This window comes from Neovison vison, chromosome 4, assembly GCF_020171115.1.
Source record: "Neovison vison isolate M4711 chromosome 4, ASM_NN_V1, whole genome shotgun sequence".
In the NCBI taxonomy this organism is placed as follows: domain Eukaryota; kingdom Metazoa; phylum Chordata; class Mammalia; order Carnivora; family Mustelidae; genus Neogale; species Neogale vison.
In genome coordinates, this window is record NC_058094.1 from 139835211 (window position 1) to 139861600 (window position 26390).

At 40.1% G+C, this 26390-nt stretch overlaps 1 protein-coding gene across 4 annotated transcripts in view; it reads right to left on the reverse strand.

Annotated features, from left to right (window-relative positions):
* Positions 1 to 26390, reverse strand: part of STARD3NL (STARD3 N-terminal like) — a 62897-nt gene that overhangs the window by 19852 nt on the left and 16655 nt on the right. For all 4 annotated transcript variants that reach the window (XM_044245778.1, XM_044245780.1, XM_044245781.1 and 1 more), the window contains 6 exons: positions 13169 to 13436; positions 6950 to 7027; positions 3978 to 4055; positions 1295 to 1348; positions 1064 to 1181; positions 761 to 856 (listed from right to left, as the gene is read on the reverse strand). In XM_044245778.1, the coding sequence (XP_044101713.1) occupies positions 761 to 856; positions 1064 to 1181; positions 1295 to 1348; positions 3978 to 4055; positions 6950 to 7027; positions 13169 to 13393 (649 nt within the window). In that variant the 5' untranslated portion in view covers positions 13394 to 13436. The remainder of the gene's footprint in view (positions 1 to 760; positions 857 to 1063; positions 1182 to 1294; positions 1349 to 3977; positions 4056 to 6949; positions 7028 to 13168; positions 13437 to 26390) is intronic.

The following is a 26390-nucleotide window of genomic DNA, read 5'->3' on the forward strand; positions in this document are numbered from 1 at the left end:
TCCATAAATACTGAGAGATACCACATGGATTAGCTGTGAGTGTGGACTCCAGCACTGAGACAGGGTTGGAATCTGAGCTCCCCTTCTCACTCTTTATATGGCCTTGCACAATTACTCCCTTTCCTGTGCCTCAATCTGCTCATCTCTGAAATAGGCTCCTAGAGTGGATTGAGGAACTCATGGAACAATGCAGTGTTCTATGTCCCATGGTGCTCTGGTGGGGCGGGGAAAGGCTGACTGAGGCAGGGAGACAGGAGCTGGTACAGGAACCATAGCAGGAAGAGCTGGATGGAAGGTGGAGGAAACAGGATGTGGTACAAAGCAGGAGACACAGGAGGCAGGAACACAGAGGATGGAAATGGCAGGGGGAGCGATGGGATGGGGGCCCTGAGAAAGGGCAGCTCCCCAGGGAGGCTCTGGTCTCTGTCATGGGCAACCTGGAGGACAGCGCTCCTGCCTCACACAGGGGGTGTCGGAGGACGGTCAGGTGAGGGGATGACAGGGAATAAGAGAGCATCAAGACCCCTTCCCCTGCTCTGTCTTCTGAGATGCAGATCGCACGTCACAGGGTCTGTGGCCCTTGGTAACATGTATTTTACACTCTGGGTCTCACCACAGGTCCCACAGCAAGGCCATGTCTCAACGCCTGCTGTGTTCAAGTCTGCTCAGGTTCTAAGAGTAGAGGGGGGGAAGGAAAAGGAGGGAGGGCCGAGCTATTGAGTGGTGGATGAAAACATAAACGATAATCACATTATCTTACCTGCTTCAGATTCAGGAGGAGAATAAAACTGACCATCTGAAAGACCACCAGGTATAAGCGCTGCCCTCTCTGAAGCATCCTGAACTATCAGGAGTCCTAGAAGAAAAGAAATTCAGTTGCTGGGGATGATGGCACAATTCTGGGAGCTTCTTGGCAAGGTTAACCAAAATAAAATGCTGTTATCATTACATTAAAAAGAAGTCTTAGCAAAAAGCTCAGCTCTGTCAAATCATGACTACTAGAATCTTCCTTCTAGCCTGCTCCCTAACCACTCTCAGGAGACTAACCTGGGGAAACACTTACTGTTTTCCTCTTCTGCCTCTTGAGGTAAGACTTTGAAATCCAGGAACCACGTCTCAATCCAGGCAAGGAGAAATGAAATGATGGGCAGCACGTAGCCAAAAGCCCCTTGGGAGAAAAGCTGGAAGGACAGACGTGACGAGGAGAGGGACATGCAGTTACCGGGAGCTCACACTGGAAAATGAGGCTTCGCCATTAGAGACGATAATTGTAAGAAAACGTGGGAGGCTGTACCTTTGAGAGGATCACTTTTGCGAGTAAAAAGGCACTGGTCACTGCTGTTGTCAACTGAAAGACACATAATCCAGCACCATTTGAATTAGACATTTGACATTGGGAAGGCAGCTGCTCCCAAGACACCTGTCTGAGCGAGAAGCTTCTAATGCCTGGAGAAGCTCTGCCAGGCTGGGCTTCTGCCCGCATCACTCTGTCTCCAGAACATGCACTGGGCCTACGTGGGCTTCTCCGTGGTGTCCCATCCCTCCCTGGCTGCTGGTGCTGTCCCTTCTCCCAGGGTCCAGCAGGCTAGTGTGTTGGCAAACTAAGTTTTGTCCCCCACAAGGTGCAACAGGCAAAGGCAATCTCCCCACAGAAGGGACCCCTGAAATGCAGAGGCGGTGCTCCCCCTACTGGTTGGGGACCCAGAGATCATCCCACAGGACCTGGGCCTTGTCCCTCCATCCAACAGCTAGGACTCCTAGTAACAGGAGAGCTGTCTGGAGTGATGCCGACAGTAGCCCGACTCACAGCATGGGGGTCAGGGGACATCGAATGTGAAGCTCTGTATGTATTAACACTGCTGCAGAGTCAGTATTTGTTAGCAATTCACAGCGTGTGTACACACACTCACAGGCACGCGCACACACACCCCAGTCAAAGTAAGCTCTCTGGAAGGGGAGGCATTTTACATTCTGACACTCATTAACTTTATAGGCTGACATTTCAGGTACTAGGTGAGTCCTCCTTCCAGCTGCCTGATCCCTCACTGTGAATGATTTTAAAATGAAAAATCAAAATTAATCAAGTGGATGTGCTAATCATGATTCATCGCTTCATAACTTGGTTTAGATATTGAAGATACTTGGGATGCCTGGGTGGCTCAGTTAAGTGTCTGCCTTCGGCTCAGTTATATCCCACGGTCCTGGGATCAAGCGCTGCATCGGGCTCCCTGCTCAATGGGGAGTCTGCTTCTCCCTCTCCCTCTGCCTGCTGCTCCTCCGGCTGTGTGTTCTCTCTCTCTTCCTCTCTGATAAATAAAATCTTCAAAAAAATTTTTAAAAATTGAAATAGATATTGAACATACTTCCTAAAAAGTTCAGACTTTCACTGAAAGTCACTCTCTCCTCTGAAACAAATACTGAGACTGACAGTCTGACAAACACTAGTGTACATTAAGGAGATCTAGAGTAGAACGTCTTAAATGGGACGGCTGTAGAAAACTGGGAACGGACAATCACAGCAGTTGGTTATCAGCAAAAATGTATTCAGGAAAGGGAATCAAGTCTGGCTAACACTGTCAGCCTACAGCTGAGACACATTAGCATGGGGCTCAGCTGATAGTCTGATGTCAGTCCCATGATACTGTGGGTACTCGGGAGACATGCCCTAGGCAAGTACAGTTCCTGGTGGACTGTGTCTTAGAAGGGAGTCTGTCCCTCTTAGAAGGGAGTCTGTCCCCAGCTGGGCAAGCCATGCGGGCCCCCACACACACCCCAAGGCCTCACTCCAGAAGCAGGACTATAGGCACTCCTAAGCAGGTCTCTCCTGCTGGGGGAGTTCAGCATTCCTCCTCATACACCTGCCTTATCAGAGTGCTCCAAAGGGTGAGTGTTCAGACATCTGTGAAAATGGCAAAAATAACTGAGGCAGAATGGCTTATAATTCTTCTTTTAACCAGTTAATATTTACTGACAGTGAAGAGCAGGTGCCAAGCTCCGTGTCAGATGCAAGAAACAGAGACGAGCAAAAACAGCACTGCCTTCGGGGCTTCTGGGTGGCTCAATCAGTTAAGTGTCTGACCCTTGGTTTCAGCTCAGGTCCTGATCTCAGGGTTGAGAGATCAAGATGCGTGTCCAGCTCAGCACTCAACTGGGAATCTGCTTCAGGTTCTCTCTCCCTCTCCCCCCTCCCTGCATTCTCTCTCTCTCTCTCTCTGTCTCTAAAGTAAATAAATCTTTAAAAATGCCACTGCCCGGGCACCTGGGTGGCTCAGTGGATTGAGCCTCTGCTTTCGGCTCAGGTAATGGTCTCAGGGTCCTGGGATCGAGCCCTACATCGGGCTCTCTGCTCGGCAGGGAGCCTGCTCCGAGCAGACTGCCCGCTTCTCCTCCTCCGCCTGCCTCTCAGCCTACTTGTGATCTGTCTCTCTCTCTCTCTCTCTCTGTCAAAAAAATAAATAAAGTATTTTAAAAAAATTAAAATGTCACTGCCTTCAAGAAGCCTGAAGGCAACAACAAAAAGGAGCATGGAACTTTTCCCTTTAATATTGAAGGGAGGGGATAAAATAGCAAGAAAGCCAATTATCGAAATAAGCAGAGAGCAAGTCATGAAAAATTACCAAGAAGTTTCAACCAAAGGGGAAATTTTCTAAGTATCTTTGTGCACCAGGGCTTATTTCACCACTCATTTGCAAAATGAGGCAGAGGGTGCGCTGGTGCTTGGCCAAGAATCACTGCTGGGGCTCTATGTTCCTCATCCAGCTCAGAGTCCACCAAGACGAAGCTAGTTACTCATCACCACTGGAATGACCACCATCCCAGCACGCTGAACCTCCTGAAGGGTGGAGGCAGGGGACTCAGGAAAAGCTAGCAGAGTTCAACCAGAGGAAAAGCGCATTTTCTCCCAGCCTGTCCCTGCTGTGAGCAGGCCTGGGCCACCAGCATTGGACGGGATGAACCAGCCACACAGACATACTCACCGCTATGGCCCACCAGTGGCGCAGTCTGCATACAGCATATGCAAGTATTAACACTTTAAATCGAAAAACTGCCAAGAGCTACATAAAAAAAAAAAAAAAAAAGACAAGGTAAGTTTTTAAACAGAGATACAAATATCAAATAACTGAGTTTTATGAAGAACTCACCAGAGCGTCTTTACTATTCTAATTTAACTGAAGATGGGCACTGGGCTGTAGACCCGTATTTGGATCTCTGCTCGAGAATCTATGCAGTACTACCCAAATGAGAATTCAAATTCACATCCCATTAGCAACACAAGAATATATAATTACATGTTTTATTTTTCCTTTCTGTTTGAGTGCACATATGTTTCTGATATCCTTTTAAGACTGGAGAAAATGTTCTGAAAGTTGACTTTTCCACTCCTGGTATAAAACACCTTTGGAAGATACCAGGTTCTTAGCAAAGTCCACTGTAGAGCTCTAGGTTATGGGGGTATTGGGACAGTTCTATCCAAGTAGCTACCACCCGGTTATTCAGGGTGGCTCTGGGGCTTTTGTGAAATCCTTTATGTGTATTATTATCCCATGTAATCCCTTCCTTAACAATCCCATGCATCAGCTACTATCTTAATCCCATTATACACATAAGGTGGTAGAAATAGTAAACAAGGTCACACAACTCCTTAGAGGGAAAGCCGCCAGACTCTACTGAGCCACTACATCACAACTGTCTTCATAATTCTCATCATGTAAGAAATACACATAGAATAAGATTTTACCCATTTTCCCTTTGGAAGGCATGCCTACTGTGAGCAGGGAGAAGTCAGGTGACTCTTGAGCAGGTGCCTGAGGGCAGGGGTCTGCCAAAAGTTCCTCACTAATCCATTCTGCCGAAAGGCTGGAGGCTGACAGTCTTTTTGAGGCCACTGACCAGAGAACTACACTACAATTCTTTTATGTAAATGAAGGTCACAAATTACGTTTTGTTTTCAATTTGCTGTTTTCATTAAAAATGTGTTTTCCAGGGCGCCTGGGTGGCTCAGTGCGTTAAGCTGCTGCCTTCAGCTCAGGTCATGATCTCAGGGTCCTGGGATCGAGTCCCACATCGGGCTTTCTGCTCAGCAGGGAGCCTGCTTCCCTCTATCTCTCTCTCTCTGCCTGCCTCCCCATCTACTTGTGATCTCTCTTTGTCAAAAAAATAAATAAAATCTTTTTAAAAAAATGTGTTTTCCAACAGTCTGCAAACTGTTTAGCCTCTCTATTCATTCCAGCTCTATCCCTGCATTCTGGGTTTGGCAAAAAGGGTCTTCATCAGCCCTCTATCTCAAAGTCTCCCAGGCCCCAAGGTCTCCTGGAGGCTGTGTCCATTTCCCAGGCCAGGCATGCCAGTCCTTCCAGTCTAAACTAATGGGCCCTGCCTATTTGGCCATTACCACTGACCTCTCAAGCATAAAGGACAGAGAGCCCTCAGAGATCTGGCTGGTAGATTAGCCTGGTTTCTTGGCTGAGGCTATTTTAAGATAAATTCAGCAAGAGAAAGAAGAGAAAAAAAGAGAAATCCATCTTGGGAAACTAATGTCAATAAACTATGGGAAACTATATGTCAATAGTTTTAGGAGAAAGAAATGGGATCTAACATGCTCTGCCCCCAACTTCAATGACCTGGGGTGGGTCGAGACACGGCACCAAAGAATCTCAATGTCCTCATCTGGATAAATGAGGGGATTAAATTATATTAGCGGTTCTCTAAATATTCTGCAGCAACCAAACACCTGTTCAACACAATCTTATTGGAAACAGACCGTACAGATTAAAACAAAACTACCTGGGTTATACAAGGCTGATGAAAGGGAACCCTAACCTCTACTTATTAGGAGTCCTACCTCCTTCTCCATACACACTTCTGCAGGTCCCTTCAGAAATAAAACAAAAAAGCCTTTCTAGTGTAGTTTGAAAACCACCAAAAATATAATTACTCAATTATTAAAATTCTCAACCAAAAATAATGATGATGATAGTAATTGAGGATGGTTCTCTGAGCTCATTGCTCATTGGGCAAATGTTTTCCATGCATTATATCATTTATTTTTAAGAACTAGGATGATCACATTTTACATACAAAAAAACATACATACATACATACATACATACAAAAAACCTGAAGTTTAGGCCCAATATATTAAAAGACATACAAACAGTGATAGCATTGTGAATCAAACCCAGGTTTTTCTGACTTTAAGTGTCCTGCTCTTCCTAACCATTATGCATAATGATTCTAAAAGTAATAAAACAAGTAGGTAAAATGAATTTGGAAGAATTCACTGTGAATATTGCCCACACTGCATCTAACACAACGTTAGGATCTGATTTACTTATACCATCAACTATAAAGAAAATACCAGGGAGGTGTACCAAGCCCAGTGAGAGTCACAGTGTGTCCTAGAAAGACTGTTAAGATTTCCTTTGAATGAAATGAAGGCCTCATCGACAGAGAATTGAATCTTTGCAATTCTACAACTGGCTGGTGTTGCCCAGGATTACCAACAGCTCATTTTCCTCAAGAACTCCAATTACAGAAAAATGTAACATAGTATCATTATTATCACTCACAAATCTATCTCAAGGCAGAAAAGGAATGGCATTTTCTTCATGTTATTATATAAAATGGGGAATTTTCCTGTTAGAGATTAGGGTATGTCGCTGGCTTCTATGAAAAGAATGAAGGCTCTCCTCCAAGAAAAGCAGAATGGCTCCTTATGCTGCCTTTTCTTATCTCTCATTAATCATGTCCTTCTTTCCTGTGACCAGACAATTCCTTATAAAGAGAGCGCAAGTACACTGACTGGGCCAGAAACTGAGGGGAAAGGAAGGCCAGTGTTCCAGTGAGGTAAAGAGAATGGCATAGAATGTGCAATCTGTTCAGAGGAAATTTGCCTGGGGGTTACAGATGAATCCTATCTGAAATGAAAAGTAAAACAGGAAATACTTACGAATATATCAAAATAAGAGGAGTAGTAGTCATACTGCACCACCTCCTTCTCTAATGTGTTCTCAATGCCTCCATTCACCTGGGAAGCAGAGTGAGAAGTAAAAATGAGATTCATATGGGAAAACAATACAAGAAAACATACAAGTAAGGTATTGGAAGCACTCTTCTGCCTACCTTCTCAGAACCCTGGAATGTTGAAATAAGAGGAACAAAACACTCCTCTAACTGAGACAGAAAAATGCCAGAAGAGCATTTCCCACTTCAATTCTTCATTCATTCATTCGACAAATGCATGTGCATCATGAGAAACAATGCCTTGTTTGTCATTCCTATTTTGGCAAACTAAAAATGTTAAAAAAAATGATCCTTTTCCTCTTCTAAGATAAAGCCTTCAATAATTTTAAGGAAGACAATTCACATTCATCCAGTTCTGCCCTCTCTGACCACACTACACTGTTTCAGCTCCTGGAAGACCACACTACACTAAGACAGCGCCTCTGATCTTAGCAAAGGTCAATGACATGAGATAGAAGTATAGATGTTCTCCCTGGTTTTTCTTTTTTTTATTTGCTCCTGGCATTTGAAAATCCTGAACTCTCATCAACTTTCATATAGATATTTAATTTGATAGATAATGAAATGAGGGACAGACTAGACCTATAATCATATGTTTAGAAGTTACAGTTAAATGATGAAAATCAGATCTAAGATGACAAACTTTCTGTCCTCTCCCAATTCTCCTATCAAGATGACTTTTAAGTGAGCAAGTTCAGAACTCTACATATTACACTTACAGAAAACATTTTTTTTTTTTAATCAAGTAATGGAATGTGTGTCAGACAGCTAAGGCAGCACCCAAGCAGACACTAGAATTGTTAGGGCCCGTGGATTAGGAAACATGACGTAAATTCCCATTTCCAGTCTGGAGTACAGACATTGTTTGTCCTGGCAAACTGATGGACATGATCTGAAAAAGGACAAAGTGAAGGGTGGTGGACCCAAGACCTGGATAAAGCGGGAGAAAATTAATAGGGAACATCTTTGCAAGGTTTGCTAACTGGTCAAACTAGAGTTAAAGTTCCAACAAAGAAAAAGGATCCTCTTGGCTTGGAAAACTTTAAAAGTATTTGCATTTGTTATTCAAATGAAAGTATGCCATGAACACCATCGGGTACTTTAAAACTCCCTTAAGGAGGTTTAGATTTCTGTGTAATTTCTGCAGATTGCCTACTGACCTGGTTGAACACAAATCTTTACAAGAAAATAGAATGGAAAACTTGGGAGCAAAGAGAAAACCAATGTAGTCTTCTCACTGTGTCTCTCCAGACTAAGAAAACTTAGCACTAAAATATTAAAAGAATGATTATTCCAGAGCACCTGGGTGGCTCAGTTGGTTGGGCAGCTGCCTTCAGCTCAGGTCATGATCCCAGAGTCCTAGGATTGGGTACCACATCAGGCTCCTAACTCCATGGGGAGTCTGCTTCTCCTGCTGACCTCCCCTCTCATGCTCTCTCTCTCTCAGATAAATAAAATCTTTTTAGAAAATGATTATTCCAAATGATTTCTAGCAAAGAGGGGTTCTCTAAGGCACAGAGACTACCCTCCTAGCTGAGAGAACCACAATGAACCTGCTGATACAGTCTTTAATAAACAGCCAGTAGAAAAAGGGTTTCTATGACATCTGTACTTTAAAAAACCCTGACTGGGGGCAGGGGTCACCTGGGGGCTCAGGCAGTTAAGCAACCAACTCTTGGTTTTGGCTCCCCACATCAGGCTCCACCCCCAGCATGGAGTCTGCTTGGGATTCTCCCTCTCACTCTGCCCCTCCCCCCACTCGTGCTCTCCCACTCTTTCCCTCTCTAAAATAAATAAATCTTTAAAAAATAATAATAAAATAAAAGACTCTGATTTTGTTACCTTTAAATAGAGAAATCTAAAATCTACATCTCTAGCTCTAACTTGTACTCTAAATTCCTTATTTCAAAATCTTTGTCTCAAAATGTCCCCCATAGACTCATCTTTAGTTTCATATGGAACCTCTTCTCACAGTTCTGACAGAGCTCGCCGATTCTTCTACCTTCCATCATTAGAAATCTTAAGAGTCGTTTCTGGACATGAGGGATTATAAAATCAGCATATCCGTAAGTCTATCAGCATACTTATTTTTTATGAGTATGTCTCTCAAATCAGTTTTTTCCTCTCTATTCCTACTACCTTACATGGGATTTCTTTCATAGCTTCAGAGCCAATCTGTCCCTAACGTAATCCAACTGGTAAACCACTGCGACAAGATCTTTATCGACTCACCAAGTTATTTGCTGAACAATTATTGTCAAGTATGATCCTAAATACAATAAATTCTTATTCTTTAGTAAGCAAAAACCATATCTATGTCTTTCTGGAACTTACATTCTAGCAAGGAGAGATGACAAACAAGAAAATAAGTGCTCTACAGAGAACAAAGCAGGACAGCGGGTCAGACAGAATGAGTAACGGTTGACTGCTCTGGGACTGGTGGTAAATGGAAGCCCTCCCTGTGGTGATATTTAAACTGACAGACACCAGCATGATAAGGAGTCAGACTCTGCATCAAGATAAAGGAAATGAACCATTTCGTGAAGAAGGAACAACTCATATGAAGTTCCAAGACTGAAGGCATCTTGTTCCATTGTGAGACCAGGAGGCAAGTCTGGGATGATTTGAGTAGGCTGGGAACAGAGAGTGGGGAAGGAAGTCTGGACAGGCTTCTTGGAGCTATACAAGCCAAGTTAGGCAATTTTTATTCAAAGTGCCCTGCTAGGGCAGTGAAGGGTTATAAATAGAAAGTAGAACTACCTGATTTGTTTTTACTTTGAGTTCCCTCTAGAGGGTGCCAGGGTGGCTCATTCATTAAGTGCCTTTGGCTCAGGTCATGATCCCAGGGTCCTAGGATCAAGACCAACACAGGGATCCCTGCTCAGTGGGAAGCCTACTTCTCCCTCTCCCACTCCCCCTGCTTGTGTTCCCTCTCTTGCTGTGTGTCTCTCTCTGTTAAATAAATAAATAAAAGCTTTAAAATGAAGAAATAAAGAAACATTCCTCTGGCTTCTATGAGGAGAATGGGTACTAGGAGGGCAAGCGTGGAAGCAGGCCAACCAATTGGGCCTCTGGTAGAGTAGCTTGGAGGAGCGATAGCACCGGCTGGGTTGAGGGGGCAACTGTAGAAATGGAGAGGAGAGGTCACATTTTGGATACATTTAGCAGGCATATCTGACAGGGCTTACTTTTCAACTGGATATGGAGTGTGAGAAATACAAAACAAACACCCAAATTAATCAAGGACGTGTCTTCATTTTTGGCCTCGGCATCTTGTTTCATTGAAGCAAGGAGGAAAATTGGCTAATGTGGAAGTCACATATGAAGACAAAATATTTTGGTTACGGTTATAATTGCATAGAACAGCTGGGTTCCATTACTCTTCTGAAGACCTAAACACCGTTTGTGCTATTTATTTTCTCTTTTCAAGACCAAGGCCACAAGGCAATATATGCATTCTATCTCCTCAGCTAAACTTCAACTCTCATATGATTTTTCTGTGGAACCTGCCATACCTGAATCTGAAGCCTATGCCCTGGGACTCAGTAAATGTATAGATAGATATGAAAAAAAGAACAATGGATTTGAGTAATTACAGATTTATAGACAGACCACAAACGTAAAGGGATGGTATGTAGTGAAAAACCCAGGTCAGGATTGACAACTAAAAAAAACAGAACTAGAAATGGAATGCTTAAAAAAAATTTAAAAATAAGAAAATAAAAGCTTGCTAAAAAAAGACAAGATATGCTATCCTAAAGATCACATATTCTTTTTTTTTTAAGATTTTATTTATCTGACAGAGAAAGAGATCACAAGTAGGCAGAGAGGCAGGCGGGGGAGAGGGAGGAGGCTCCCCCTTGAGCAGAGAGCCCAACATGGGGCTTGATCCCAGGACCCTGAGATTATGACCTGAGCTGAAGGCAGAGTCTTAACCCACTGAGCCACCCAGGCACTCCAAGATCATATATTCTTGTATGATCTTTTTATTTTACAACTGGGGCAATTTGAAAAGATATATGTGTACCTGTGTTTACTGCAGCATTGTACAATAGCCAAGATATGGATATGTCCATCAGCAGATGAATGGATATGTTATATACACACATACATGCGCACGTGCACAAATACAGTATTAGTCATAAAAAAGAATGTGATCCTGCCATCTGCAACAATGTGGATGGACCCAGAGGTTATTTTATGCTAAGTGAAATTAAGTCACTCAGAGAAAGACAAATACTAAGTGATCTCACTCACATGTGAAATTTAAGAAATAAGACAAATGAACAAACAAAAAAGAGACAAACAGGGGTGCCTGGATGGCTTAGTCATTAAGCCTCTGATTTCGGCTCAGGTCAAGATCCCAGAGTCCTGGGATCGAGCCCCATATTGGGCTCCCTGCTCCACAGGAGGCCTGCTTTCTGTCTCCCACTCCCCCTGCTTGTGTTCCTTCTTTCTCTATGTCTCTCTCTTTCAAATAAATAAATAAAATCTTCAAAAAGTAAAAAAAGACAACCAAAAAGCAGACTCTTAAGTACAGAGAACAAACTGATGGTTGCCAGAGGAGCAGCTGGGTAGGGTGATGAGTGAAACAGATAGAGGGGATTAAGAGATATAAACTTCCAGTTACAAAGTATGTAAATCACAGAGATAAAAAGTACAGCACAGGAAATACAGTCAGCAAGACAGCAATAAGGTTCCTTGGAGACAGATGATGACCACACTGATTACAGGCCCTGAGTAATGCAGAGGAACGCTGACTCATGTTGTATACCTGAAACTGTGATAACACTGGTCATTCTATCTCAATAAAAAATTAAATAGAAATTAATTTTTATTTCTTAATTACTAGGTCTGGTGATTTTTCATGTATAACATGTTGCACACAGATGAACACTGATCCCCTCTGATGCACAAGAACAGCGTGCAGTCCACTTCACTTCCATTTCAATTTTGTTGAAGCAGTAAGAAAGGGGGAAGTTAGAGTGTGATCCATGAACCCCACCACAGTTCTACCCCCATGATTTCCATCACTTAAAAGCAGAGAGTGATATTAGTGGCAAATCAATAAATACTTTGATTTTGTGCTGTTATTAAAATAACTTTTACGTGAGCTCCCTGAAAACTGCTACTGTGCTTTCCTGTTAAATGATGGATTAGATTCGAAACTAGTTTTCAATTTTGGAAAACATATTACTCCTTTGAAAAATACATTAATTTAAATATTGTCTTTAATGTGTACATGTGGAACAAATAATAAAAAGAGATACTCTAAATTAATGTGTCCTGTCACTGGCTTGTTTGATTTTAAACAATTCTTCCTTGTGAGAGAAGCATTCTGGAAGAGTTACCTATTTGTTGGTAAGGAATGTAAACAGAGCCAAGGTTTTAGGGGGAAACAGACATACTGGGTTAAATAAAATATATTATTAAAATGTATTTTATCTGTTTATTTTTACATTTATTAATATAGCAACTAGAGAACTTAATCATCTACAAGGCTTACATTATATTGCCATTGGACAGTACTTACTGGTCTAGATAATTTAATTTGGCAATATAACCGCAAAGACTTGATGAGAAGGGGACAAACCTCCGAATGGTTCTAGAACATTTTTTCAATAAAATATTAATTATTTCTTTGTGAAAAAGTAAAGAATACATGTATGGAAAATCTTAAACATGGGGATTAGAAAAGTAAATGTAACATCTAAAACATATTCCAGAGGCAAGAAAAGAGCCAGGAAATAAATACTTTTGCCTTTGTGGCCCAATATTCAACTCAACCACTTAGCACAAAAGACAGCCATAAACAATAGGCAAACAGTAAGGGCAGGGCTGTGTTCCAATGAAACTTTATAAAAACAGGCCAGCTGAATTTGGGCCCCAGGCTATAGTTTGTTAACTCCTGATACAGAGCAAAATACCGTGAATTCAAATTCCAAAGTGAGTTTTAAATGAACAGGCTCTGCTTTAAAACATGACAGTACAGAACAAGAAAAGTCAAAATCATCTAGAAAAGAACAATATTACTCCCTCTGGAAAAAAGACAGTTTTCACTAAATAAGAAAGAAATGATGAGAAAAATAAAATTGTTTGTGTCTGGAAACAATTCTTATGTAGAGCCATGGGGAAAACCACTTACATTTAACTCTATTATCCAGAGTAATGTTACAAACAAGAGGTCAAAGGTGACAAACAAACAGAAAGTCCTCCTGACATCAGATATCCCTTTCTTTTCCCTTCCTTCATAAGACTCGATCCTGGCCATGAGGTGTGAGGGGTTGATGGAATGAACATCGCGCAAAGAAGCGTGAGAGCTCTGACTCCCTGTGAGAGCGTTCTCCATGTCTTCTTGCAGGGGGTTCATCCTGGAGGAGGGTTAAAGAAGCCTTTCTCCAACTTCACCATCCCTAGAGAGAAGAGAGTTTTGTGTTAAATCAGAGCTCACCTAAGACCACCATGCCACCCCCTACTGGACAACTGTTTCTCTGAGAAACAGTGTCTTAACGGGAGACATTTTTCTGATGAAGACATGAAGAGAAAATGAAATGAGAAGCAATTCTTGATGTTATCAATATTACAAAAGAGCTTTATTTCATTCATAAATGAATGAAATAAAGAAGAACACAATTTACAGAATTAAAGACAGAAGACAGAATGCTAACCACATCAAGAAAGGTCTCAGTGATAACCTGAAAGCTGGTTCCTTTGCTGGGCCCTGGAGAAAACCTCTCCAACTCTTGTCATTACTCCTGAACCAGGAATCCATTTCCTGAAAGTTCCCCAGAGAGTTTGTAACCAGAATGTGTATACAAGACAGGAAAAATGTGTTTCCTAAAGAGGAACTGCTTTCCACCAAAGAAAGTATCTAATAAACTGACTTTAGCATTTCCTCATCACCTCATAATGAATAAGCATGTTTCCAGGTCTCTTCTTGGAAAAGAAGTATACACACTTCTAAAGTTCAGCATTCTCCAAATACCTCTGTGCTAATTACACAAGCTACAGCTCTAGCTAGAGATCCAGGAACCCCCTTCTCCAAGACCAAGATGTGCTTCTACAATACAACTAAAAAGTTAGTCACCTAAGTGGTCTGATCTCTTCATGAATGATGCGAAGTCATGAAACAGTATGGTAGATGGCATTACTGTTTGCCAAACATTCCTGCTTCCATCCTATAGCACCTCTCCCCATCGGAGTTTCTATACCCCCAGGCTTTATTGACCTCAGGTGCCTTTCTTTGGCCAATAGAATGCAAGCAGAAGTTCATGTGCCACTCTTTTTTTTTTTTTTTAAGATCTTATTTATTTATTTGTCAGAGAGGGAGAGAAATAGGGAGAACACAAGCAGGCAGAGCGGCAGGTAGAGGCAGAGAGAGAAACGGGCTCCCCGCTGAGCAAGGAGCCCAATGCGGGACTCGATCCCAGGACCCTGGGATCATGACCTGAGCTGAAGGCAGCTCCTTAAGCAACTGACCCACCCAGGCGTCCCTCATGTGCCACTCTTGTCCAGATCCAGGAACCATGCACTAGTTCTCTTAGCTTTTGCCAGTGACCGGCAATGGCCAGATAAGAAGAGGATTTTCAAATCTATGTCATTAGAGGTTGGCTTAGTGATTATCTTCGAGCAAGAGGGAGGGAATAGCAACTAGAGCTCAAAGTTTGGTCAAATTCCATTTCTTGGCCTGAGTAGTGCTAGCATGGCTCTGCCCACTTAGTGATAATCTACTGACGTAGGTAGTGGCTTCAGCAGTGTATTGATTTGTGAATATTCAAAATGCTGTATGCCTATGTACATGCACATATATTGTCTACATGTCTCTACATGATATCTCTACATGATAAGTAGACTTTATCATTATACGTCTATAACAGTTCCAACTAGAAAACAATCTAAATATCTAACAAGGGATTAGATAAATCATAGTACAGCCACAGTAGTCATTAAAATAAATACTTAGAAAGTATGTGTACTTAGAAAAATGTTTGTTTTAATAGTAAATTGACTAAAATCTGAATATTAAACGGAACACAGAGTACGTTCACAACTTCGTAAAAATAAAACCAAATTTTTACAAGAATGTATCTATGAAACATACCAAATCTTAGTATTGATTATCTTTGCCTGATATCAGATCCCCCCACACTTTTACCTTTTCCATATTTTCAGATTCCCTATTTTGCACATATTGTATTTACAGTAGGAAGGATTATATTAAAATGTAAAATTGTTATAGTCCTCGACAGAGGTCCCAGGACTCTATAAGGCTCTTCCCTCCCTTCTCAACACATCTGGGTGACAGTAGATAACATCACCTTGGACTTTTGAAATGCTCAATAGGAGTTCAATTCAGTGCTTTATAAAATAAAATACAAATTTCCAAAAATTGAAGCATTTCTACACAATTTATTTCTCAATGAGATCATTATCATTCTAGGGGAAGGAATACCAGTGGGATATTCCCCAGTACAGTTTGCCTTAAAACAAAGCTCTCAAAACACTAAAGTTATCTGCCAGGCTTCTAAGAGTTAATTCTGGAACAATAAGTAAAAAGGAATGTAACTGTTTTTTCTGTGGTGAAACACACATTTCAAAGTTCAAAAAGATACCACAGTTGATCTCTAAATTTCAACCTGGATAAATAAAGACATATTTCTGTAGCCATGCATTCTACATAAGAAAAAGCAATCTAAGTAGTTTTTAAGCCAATCTAATATTCTATTAGCAAGTATATTTAAAAATTAATTTAAATTTTTTGTCTACTAAACTGTATAGACAATCCAATAAATTCACAACTGAAACTCAGGACTGTATTTAGGAAGAAAATCACTTCTAAGGTAATTAGATCATTTTCTCAATCTCATCCAGTCCTCCCTCCCTGAACCTACTCCTCATGAATAAAAAATGGTAACGAAGCAAAACACCAACCCTAGAAATCTGAGGCTATTTCAAACTACAACCTGACATCATACTAATGATATACACCTGCCCTGAGAAATGAGAATCATTACACTATTTTTCAGGGGCATGCACACAATTGCTAACTAGCTAGAATTTACAGATACTTGCATACCTTCAACAATAGTTACCCAAAGCACAAACTGTTGTGAGCAGCTTCCTATCAGATTTAGGACAGAGGGAAATCCTAAAAGGGAGAGAGCTTCCTTTTAATGTATAGAAAAGGTTACTATATAAAGCCCCTTTCTACTCTACAGTCATAGGACTTCATGCTAACACTGTTTGAATCCCTAAAGATTCAACTGTGAATTCCTTCAGGAAGAGTTCAGTGAAATGCTCTCCACATTCTAATCTCCAGGCAAGGTCAAGTACATCTCCTCCAAGATCCCCTAGGACTGTGGATATGCCACTTCTGCTACTGCTTACCACAGTGTGCCCTAATTATCCATTTATTTGCCTGTTTCTCCTGCTAGTCACTATGCTCCATGAAGGCCTTGAATTTGATTTGCACACTCCTGTGCCCCGTGGACTACCACAATAGAGCATTACCACAGAGGAGGAACAATACAACTGGTCAACTAAGTTAATTCTACCATCTATCACAAAGATTAGCACAGACTCCGCTTTCAACATTCTCTGAAAAGATTACAACTATTTTTTCCCCCTAAGGAAGAGCTCAGACAGTCTTCCAGATATAACTTTGGAAGTATTAAATATTCAGTTCTTGGTACCGACAACTTCTCTGGGGTTGGCTTAGGGAAAACTAAGCCTCTCTAAAGATGGTGTTAAGCATTGATTAGCTGTATGCACCAGAACCTAAATCTGTAATTCAAGATTTAATCCAACCATGGGGAAAGTATGGGGGAGGAGGAGTAGGGTGGAGAATTATTCTTTAAAAAGAAAAACATCTCCGTATCTTTTTCTGGGATTTGTGTGAGGAGATAAGAATCTCCTTTTGTTGCTTCAGTTATTGAAAATGAGATTCATGTCTTCCTCTCTAGATGAATAATTATAATATTAGCCAGCTACTTCTACCTTTATTCTCAAGCACACGGGTCTACAGGTTGCCTAAAGTTCAGCTGTTCTAGTGGGGGCCCAGTTGGGAAACTGCTTCTGGAGGCAGGAGAACTTGGCTTCAAACTGTGTGTTGGATCTAGGTCTGATCTTCATCTTCCTCCTTGGATCAGGACTGTGTGGGTCATGTTCTTTTTACCACAAGAGCACAGGAAACAAGCTAGATCATGTAAATACATTTAAAATTTCTGTATACATGCTGTCTGTTCATAGTCTATTAGCCAAAGTATACCTCAAGGTCATGCCCAAGGGCAGCAGAGCTAGCATGTATGCTCCACTCAAAGAGCAGGAGAATGTAAGTGCATATTTGCTGATTAATACTCCAATCTAGCACAGCTATCAATGTTCTAAACCCAGGGTTGACAAACTATAGCCTGAAGGTCAAATATGACCTGCTGCCTGCTTTTGATTACCAGATTTTATCGGAACGCCACCACACCCATTCTTCTAGTCTATTGATGCTTTCACATGAAGATGGCAGAGGTGAATTGTCCCAACAAAAACCATACTTGACAATGGGCATTTTTCTAGAAAGAGAGATTACTGCTTTCATTAGCTTCACAAAGGAGACCCAGGTTAGCAAAAATAGGCTAATTGATGAATATTCATTTTTCCAATGTATGCTCTGATTGTATGACTGGCAAAAACCTATGATTCATTCTAATTTCTCCACTCATTCTAGTGACACCACAGGTTAGGGACAGACCATATGTTGGCTCCCTGGGGCCACTTCAGCAGTGCTTACAACATCAACATGCTGCTCTTTGCTCTCTTTCCTTAATTCCATACTACCAGAATTGGAGAAGAATTCTGTCCCATCTATGTTGGTAGCTTCTTAAATGATGACATCCATCCCACGTGGAAAAAAACAAAACAAAACAAAAAGAACTCGGATCCTTTCGATTTCCAAGAGGAATTGCTCACATCTCCAGGATTCTGCCACGGCACCCATCCCCAGACTGGGTGCAAAGCTGAGGCACAACTTCAACTCCATGGGCTTCAGCACAGAATTGATACTATCAGATGGTAAAGAGGAGCTGCTCTGGGCACTGGCTACCACCACTAGCGTCATACAGGAGTCCCACAGTTTCTTGTACCTTCCTAGAGGAGGAGAGAGAGCCTCTGGGCACCCACTGGTGGCATCAAACCACATCTTTCAACCGAACTACCCAGCCTCCTTCTCTGCACTACTTCTGGCAACAGCCAGGACACTGTATGTTCTCCTTGAAAAGAGTGTCAGAATAACAGACACCAAAACCATTTCTTTCAGACAGACTTTAGCCATCATCTTAACCAAAGGCCTAGGGAGCAGAGTTGCCTTATAAACATGTTTTGCTTGGTCTTGCACAGTGTTGCTCAAGATTTTGAACTAATTGCGGACATTTTAAATAATGAATTTTCACATAAAAATCCAGATTTCTAGCTTCTCTCGAAAAGTTAAACACAGAACCACTAGTCCTGCATTTCCTTATCATGACAATAAGGCCAAGAAGCTGCTGATTTCCTTAGAGGCAGTAAGATGCCCTTTCCACTTGGCCTCAGTTTTGACCTAGCCTGGAGGCATTTGAGTTTTTCACTCTAATCTAGTTCCACTCTCTTGTTTTAAAGGTAAGAAGATGCATTAACACCTGAAGACTCTCTTATCATATTGTTTCAAAGCTTTCTTCATGTTTGTTATTAAAGTTATTTTTGTCTATAAAACAAACATATGCTTAAAGATTAAAAAAAAAGAAGAAGGAAAAATCTGAGGCCTCTGTGGATTATAGGGATGTGCCCACCTAAGAAATATTTTAAGGATTTAAAATTTAGTTTAGGATTAAAACTGAGGTCTTCTACTTCTTTCTTCCCCATCACTCAGCCTCCTCTCAGATTACTAGACGGAAAAAGGAGGTACATCAGCAGGTGTTTAAATGGACTTGGGGATGCAGGCACCGAATTTGAGAGTCCCTAAAGACAGGGCTACCTCAGCTATGCCCACTCTACCCTAGGACTGGGTTTCTTTGGGAGCAGGGAGCAGCCTGAGCTAGCTACCTCTTGCAAGGCCCACATGGGATAAGATCTACTTAACTGTGGTAGAAGTCCCATCTAGAGCCTAAAGGCTCCAAGATGAAACAGCTAGAACTGGAAATAGGAATACTGAGGGGATAATCTGACATTTACAAACATGCCTTGCCAGTATAAGAAACACAGAGGCTTTAGAAATTAAATATACACAGAAAGAGAGGAGTTGGGAAGGAAGCAACAGCTAATTTGAAGTATCAGAAAACATAAAACCACTTTCATATTTTAAGGATATCAGTATGAGGTGAGCAAAGTTCTGCCATGCCTAAGAAGACTTCGATAACCTACATGTCAAATGCAATCAATTATTAACCTTTCCTAAAATAAAAATTTCTACTTAATGTTTGCTTCAATGAGGCGGCTTATATTTTTTTTAAATTTCCAAAGTTGTTTGTAGATAAGATGTTCTAAACAAAGAAAAAAGTACAATTCATTGTCCTATAGTTCATGTTGTTGATTCTATCCTGTAAAGTAAAAGCCAGGCAGAACTCTGATGAAAGTGGCTTCAGAAAGACTAGCAGGGGACAAGGTTAAGCAGTTGACACCTTTGGACAACACTTCAGCTTCCTGAGCTGGAGAACCAGCATCAAAGTACTAAGATCAAATCCAAGATCAAACCAACCTTTTTTTGGAAAATTGCCCACTACCACTGTGTTCACATTTCAAAAAAGTCTTGGCTTACTTTATGCCATATATACTTCAAACTAAATACAATGTCTAGAAAAATGTTTCTAAAAATTAGGCTACTGGATTGAATTTTATTATCTTTTATTTTGTTTCAGGCTTTAATTTAAAATTTAGTTAGTTAAGATGCAGTGTAATACTGGTTTCAGGAGTAGAATTCAGTGATTCATCACTTATATCACACAGTGCTTATCCCAAGTGCCCTCCTTAATGCCCATCAGCCAGCTAGCCCAACGCCCACTAGCAGCCCTCAGTTTGTTCTCTACAGCCATCAAAAGAATGAGATCTTGCCATTTGCAGAATGGAGCTACAGGGCATTATGATGAGCAAAATCAGTCAGTCAGAGAAAGACAAATACCATATGATTTCACGCATATGTGGAATTTAAGAAACCAAACAGATGAATATTGGATTGAGTTTTAAAATACCTACCTATCACATTCAAATTAGCAGCTGAAACAACAGGATATTACTGGATAGAGAGAAATACAGATTACTGGATAGAGAAATCTGTGAGCAAAAATCAGTTACTGCAAAGGATTAAATAAAAACTCTATAAAGCATTTAAATAACATCACCCTATTGTTTGGTACAAATAAAAATTAACTCCTCGGTCAGAGTCAAATTTTGCCAGCAGTTCCCTATTAATTTGACTACTGAGTGAAATACTTAAAAAAGAAAAAGAAAACAATATACATGTATGTATGAAGGTCTGCAAGGCTTTTTACAAATCTGCCCATATCATCAGGGCTACAATGGGGGAGCAGAGGAGAGACATGTGAAACCATTAGAGTTAAGACTGCTCTCTGAGAGTTCAACTCTAAGGTCACACAGAATGAATCAGAGTAGATGTACGGTGTCCCTGAAGGAGCAAAATGGTTTGCAAGACAAGATAGGAGAACGCTGACAGGGCATGCATTCAGCTCTAAAGAGCAGAGGAGAAAATGTGCCCATCAGAAAGGGGATGGGTCAGTTAAGAAAGCACAGAAAGAGGAGTATCACAGCAAATGGAAGCTGTGTCTAGACTGGCATCTTCAAGGGGGGAGTACCTCGCCTGTTGGATTTTAAATATCTCCAGTCCGCAGGCCAGATTATTCCTATGACTGATATGATGGCACAAGGGTATCATCAGTGCCTTTTGTCACTGAACAATTTAATAATTCCTGGCATGCCTCCTATCATCTTTTTAAAACTCTAGTTTTTTTTTTCTTTTCTAATCCATGCAATATGTGCCCTCCTTAATATCCACCACCAGGCTCACCCATCCTCCAGGCCTCCCTGCCTTCCAAAACCCTCAGTTTGTTTCTCAGAGTCCACAGTCTCTCATGATTCATCTCCCCCTCCAATTTCCCCCAATTCACTTTTCCTTTCCTTCTCCTAATGTCCTCCATGTTACTCTGTTTCTTATTAAAATGTCACAGTGTAGGGCACTTGGGTGGCTCATTTGGTTAAGCAACTGCCTTCGGCTCAGGTCATGATCCCGGAGTCTCAGGATTGAGTCTCACTGTCTCTCTCTCAAATAAAATCTTTAAAAAAAAAATGTCACAGTGTACATAGAGAAACAAGAGATTGTTCAGCTTGAGATAGTCATTCAGTCTGCACTGAATGTTCACTGAAGATTTGGGGATGTGAGTTGACCTACATGAGGCAGAGTCACTCTCCATGGGACTCTGGCAACAGATGGTAACAAACCAGGTTTCTCGGGCAACAAGAGGGCTGGACTATAACATTAACAAAGTCAGTGTGATGCCACTAAGAAACTTTTGGGAAAGTGGGTGTCTGGATGTCTCCTGATGACCCACAAAAGCACTGCTCTTTGAGAACTCCTAGAGATACCATTCAGATACCACCTTAGAGATAGTCACCTTAAATATTACCATATCTTATGTATCATGGGCAAGTGGTGACATTCCAAAAGCAAAAGAGAATTAGAGAAAGTTGTACTTTCACTCCAGTATTTTTCCAATATATCTTTAACAACTCACATGATAAACAAGAGTGGTGAGAGAGGACATCCCTGTCCTGATCCGGACCCCAGGGGAAAACCTCTCAGATTTCCCCACTGAAGATGATATTCACTGTGGGTCTTTCATATATACGGCTTTCATGATGCTGAGCTATGTTCCCTCTATCTCTACATGGTGGAGAGTTTTTATCAAGAAAGGATGATATATTTTGTCAAATGCTTTTTCTGTACCTATTGAGAGGATCATATGGTTTTTATTCTTCTTTTATTAACGTAATGTATTGCACTGATTTGCGAACTTACATGCAGTTATCAGGCTCAAAACAAAGCTAGAATAACTGAACTTGACTCTGTAATGGTAATACAGTACATTTGCTTTTTAAAAAATCTGACCTACAAGTATTTAAGCACGATTATTAATTTATAACCACTAAAAAGCAGGGAAAGTTCAGCAAAAGGTTCTTAAAAAGTACACAGATTCTGACATATATCCTCTCAACTTAGCAAGTATAGCTAATATTTGGATTTCTAAAAGTTGAGAAGTATAATACATTTGTAATCAGATTTAAGATTTACCACTCAGGGGACGCCTGGGTGGCTCAGTTGGGTAAGCAGCTGCCTTCGGCTCAGGTCATGCTCCCAGCGTCCTGGGATCGAGTCCCACATTGGGCTCCTTGCTCAGCAGGGAGCCTGCTTCTCCCTCTGCCTCTGCCTGCCATTCTGTCTGCCTGTGCTTGCTCCCTCCCCCTCTCTCTCTGATAAATAAATAAAATCTTAAAAAAAAAAAAAATGTATACTCTACCAGAAAGAACGGAGGAAAAAAGCCCATTCTAAAAATGAAGACAACGTAAGAGTTAAGAAAATGAAATGGAAGTGTTGACAGTTTACTTTTCTAAAAAAATATATTTGGTATTTTAAAGACACACATATGGATACAGATTATTTGAATACATAATTTTTTAAAGACTGATTATTTTTTAACCCCTCAATCACAGACAATATGCTTTTTTGAGCATATGATATGTTATGCTTATAAAATTTAGCATAAAACTATATTGCTAAATAAAATCTAATTCAATAAGTCTTTTAATTAGGAACTGTACATAGAAAAAACAACACATAACAGTCAGAACACTATTTTCTAAAATACTGAAGTAAATATATTTAAAATTTTTAATATTTAAAAAACAACAGCAAGACCTTAGGAAAATGTTTAGAGAGTTGTTTATAAAAAGAATTCTGAAGGGGCACCTGTGTGGCTCAGCTGGTTAAGCATCTGACTCTTAATTTGTGGTCAGGACCTATCTCAGGGTCCTAGGATCAAGTCCCGGGTCGGGCTCCACACTCAGCATGGAGTCTGCTTGAGATTCTCTCTCCCCCTCTGCCCTTCCAACCTCCCTGCCTGTGCATGTCTGCTCTCCCTCTCTCTCTGTCTCAAATAAATAAATAAATCTTAAAAAAATTAATTCTGAAAATGTCCAACTAACTAAGCAAGAACTAAGTAAGAACATGTCAAACTCTCTGAAGTTCAATGCAAATATCCATTTTCTCCTCTCAGGATGAGAAGTAGATTCAATGAAAGTAAAACATCTTACTCTGAAAAAAATAAATAAATAATTTGGGTTATATAATTTTTTTAAATGGCAGTAAAAGCAGTGGAAAGCTGTCAAAGTTGTGCTTATCATCAAATTCACTTCTTAAAGTACTTTAATTACTTTTTAAGTAAGCAACAAAATTTTAAAAATTTTAAGACTACAAAAACTACATGTATCTTATAGGGAAAAATATCAAAAAAGAAAAAACAGTTAAGTACGATTAATAAATAAGTCCTAAAGGAGAATGGTAAATGTTCCAAGCTGGGGAATGGGTACAATGTGATTCATCACACTCAACTCTCTACTTTTGTACATGGATGAACATTTCCACAGATTTAAAATATATAAATTAAACCCAAGAAATAGGCAAAGAGGTAAACCTAGATTGGGAAGAGAGAGATTAAGAAAGAAATAAAAGTACCACTATAGGAGAGGCTATTTTTCAAGCTACAAATGATACTTAACACTAATTACATTTCAGCATCATAAAGGTAATACTCTGGAAATATTTTAGTATTCTTGATTTATCAAGAAGACAATGGCCTGATTAGAATGAACCATCCTAAAAAGAAAAGTAAAAAAGTTGACAAAGAATTACCTAGCAAAGGAACTACAGCAAGACAGTTTGCTCAGTATTTCAAAATTTGAGGAAAAAAAAAAGATAAAATCTTGCAAACTACTCTAGAACATTTACAAAAAAAAAGCTATCATATTACTAAATAAAACTAGCATAATCCTGACATTAACTGTCCAAAAACACACAAGAACAAAGAACACAAGTATTAACTAATCCCACCTATGACCATGTATATAACACTATATATACCACATATTAACCTAATAGCAAAATGAGTAATTTTGTTAGTGCAAACTGAGTTGGGCATATTATGGAGTACTTAATTTACAATAGAGTCACTTAAACCTCACAACAGCTCCCATGAGTAAGACTCCCATATTTGAATGTATTTCTGAAACATCACATAAATTAATCAAAACTCATATAAATAAAAGCTAAACCTAATAAGGAGGCAGGTAATTTTGGTTTCTTTGCATTTCAAAAGCATGCATGAACACAACTTATGATTCATGTGGGCCAAAAAGCTTTGAATTTATGTAAATTTTGACTGGTTTTCAATTTGGGGGGACTGGGATGATTTCAAATTTTGTGGGGCTCATCTCCATATTGACCTGCTGTCTTCCACTTTCTTTAAAGCGAGGCCCTTTCAAGTCTCTTATTCTCCAGGTTTTGAAAGAGATATAGGGAAACATACTAGTGATATAAGAAAAACAACTGCAGACTAAAGGAAAAAAGTGGCGAGTATAATCAGCGCGCGGAGACAAGGAACAACAGACAGAAGAGGAGTGTGTGCCAATCTTCATGGGCCACACAAGTGGACAGAGAGGCCACAATACTGATTTATCAGAAGTCAGAAATTTTAACTGTGAAAGGAAATTAACTAACTATCAAGTATTAGTTCAATTAAAAAAAAAAAACCACTAAAGATCAAGGAAAACGTATTACCTATAAGCCATCTGGCCTGTACTTTTAAGCTCTTCAGCAAAAAATATTTACAGATGATAAAAGTGCCATCTAAATTCAGTTACAAAAGAAAGAAACTATTAAATAGTCATTCTGGCTCATGGAGAAAGAAATCTATACATCGATATATACTGAAGGTTCCATTTAAAAGTTAACAAAACAAGGGGCACCTGGGTGGCTCTGTCATTAAGTGTCTGCCTTGGCTCTGGTCATGATCCCAGGAGTCCTGGGATTCAGCCCCACATCGGGCTCACCGAGAAGCCTGCTTCTCCCTCTCCCACTATCCCTGCCTCTGTTCCTGCTCTCACTACCTCTCTCTCTCTATCAAAGCTACCTCTCTTTCTGTCAAATAAATAAACTTAAAAGTTTTTTTTAAAAAATAATAAATTTTTAAAAAGTTAATGAAACAAAACCATTTGAATGGGTTATGCAGTAGAAGAAACTGCAGGTAAATAAATGTTTTTAGGATGAGGAATTTAAAAGAACATCTACAAAGAGATACATATGAATACATAAAAATCAAAAGCTTCCCTATATTACGTTAGAAAGTGAAACTTAAAGGTGATTAAAGACCTAATAAAAAAAAGAAAAAAAATTAAATTAAATTAAAAAGTTAAAAAATAGAAAAACAAAACAAAAACAGAGGTATATGTATCAAAAAATCTCGGGTTGGGACGCCTGGGTGGCTCAGTTGGTTGGACGACTGCCTTCGGCTCAGGGCGTGATCCTGGAGTCCCGGGATCGAGTCCCGCATCAGGCTCCCAGCTCCATGTGGAGTCTGCTTCGCTCTCTGACCTTCTCCTCGCTCGTGCTCTCTCTCACTGTCTTTCTCTCTCAAATAAATAAATAAAAAATCTTTAAAAAAAAAAAAATCTCGGGTTAAAAGTTATTTTGGAATTTGGTGTACTGAACATCTCATTGCGATGGTAAATAGGTTAAAAATTTCTATTAAAACTGAAAAGAATGAGAATAGTCCAAATGAGTTAAAATAAAAATGTATCCATGAAGTAAAAAAAAAAAAAAAAAAAAAGACCTAATGAAAACCTTAAAATTCAACCGGAAGAATGGGCAAAGAAAAGACAAGGTACACAAGATAAAGAAATTTATTGATAATCTAATAAAAAAAGAATTCTCATCAAACACCTGTAAATTTTTTAGAAAAGCAAATTTGAGATATGATTATTTATTAAAGTTTCCTGGGACCTTCAGGTAGACACACCTGAAACTCTTTAATGTTGCCTAACCTAACACATGGTCTACTTCTGCCTCCCTCTTCAGAACCACTTCATGCAAGAAATTGTAAGCACTTCCCTAAAGGAATCAAATTCTCTGGAAGCTCTACTTGTACTTTTCTCTCTACCTGGAGTGCTACTCTCCTTATGTCTATGGCTTACTCAACCTGTAAGCCTTAATTCAAAGGCTGCTTTCTCAGGGAAGCTTTGGCTTCCTCCCACTCTTCCACACCCTGCTGCCAGAGCAGAGAAAA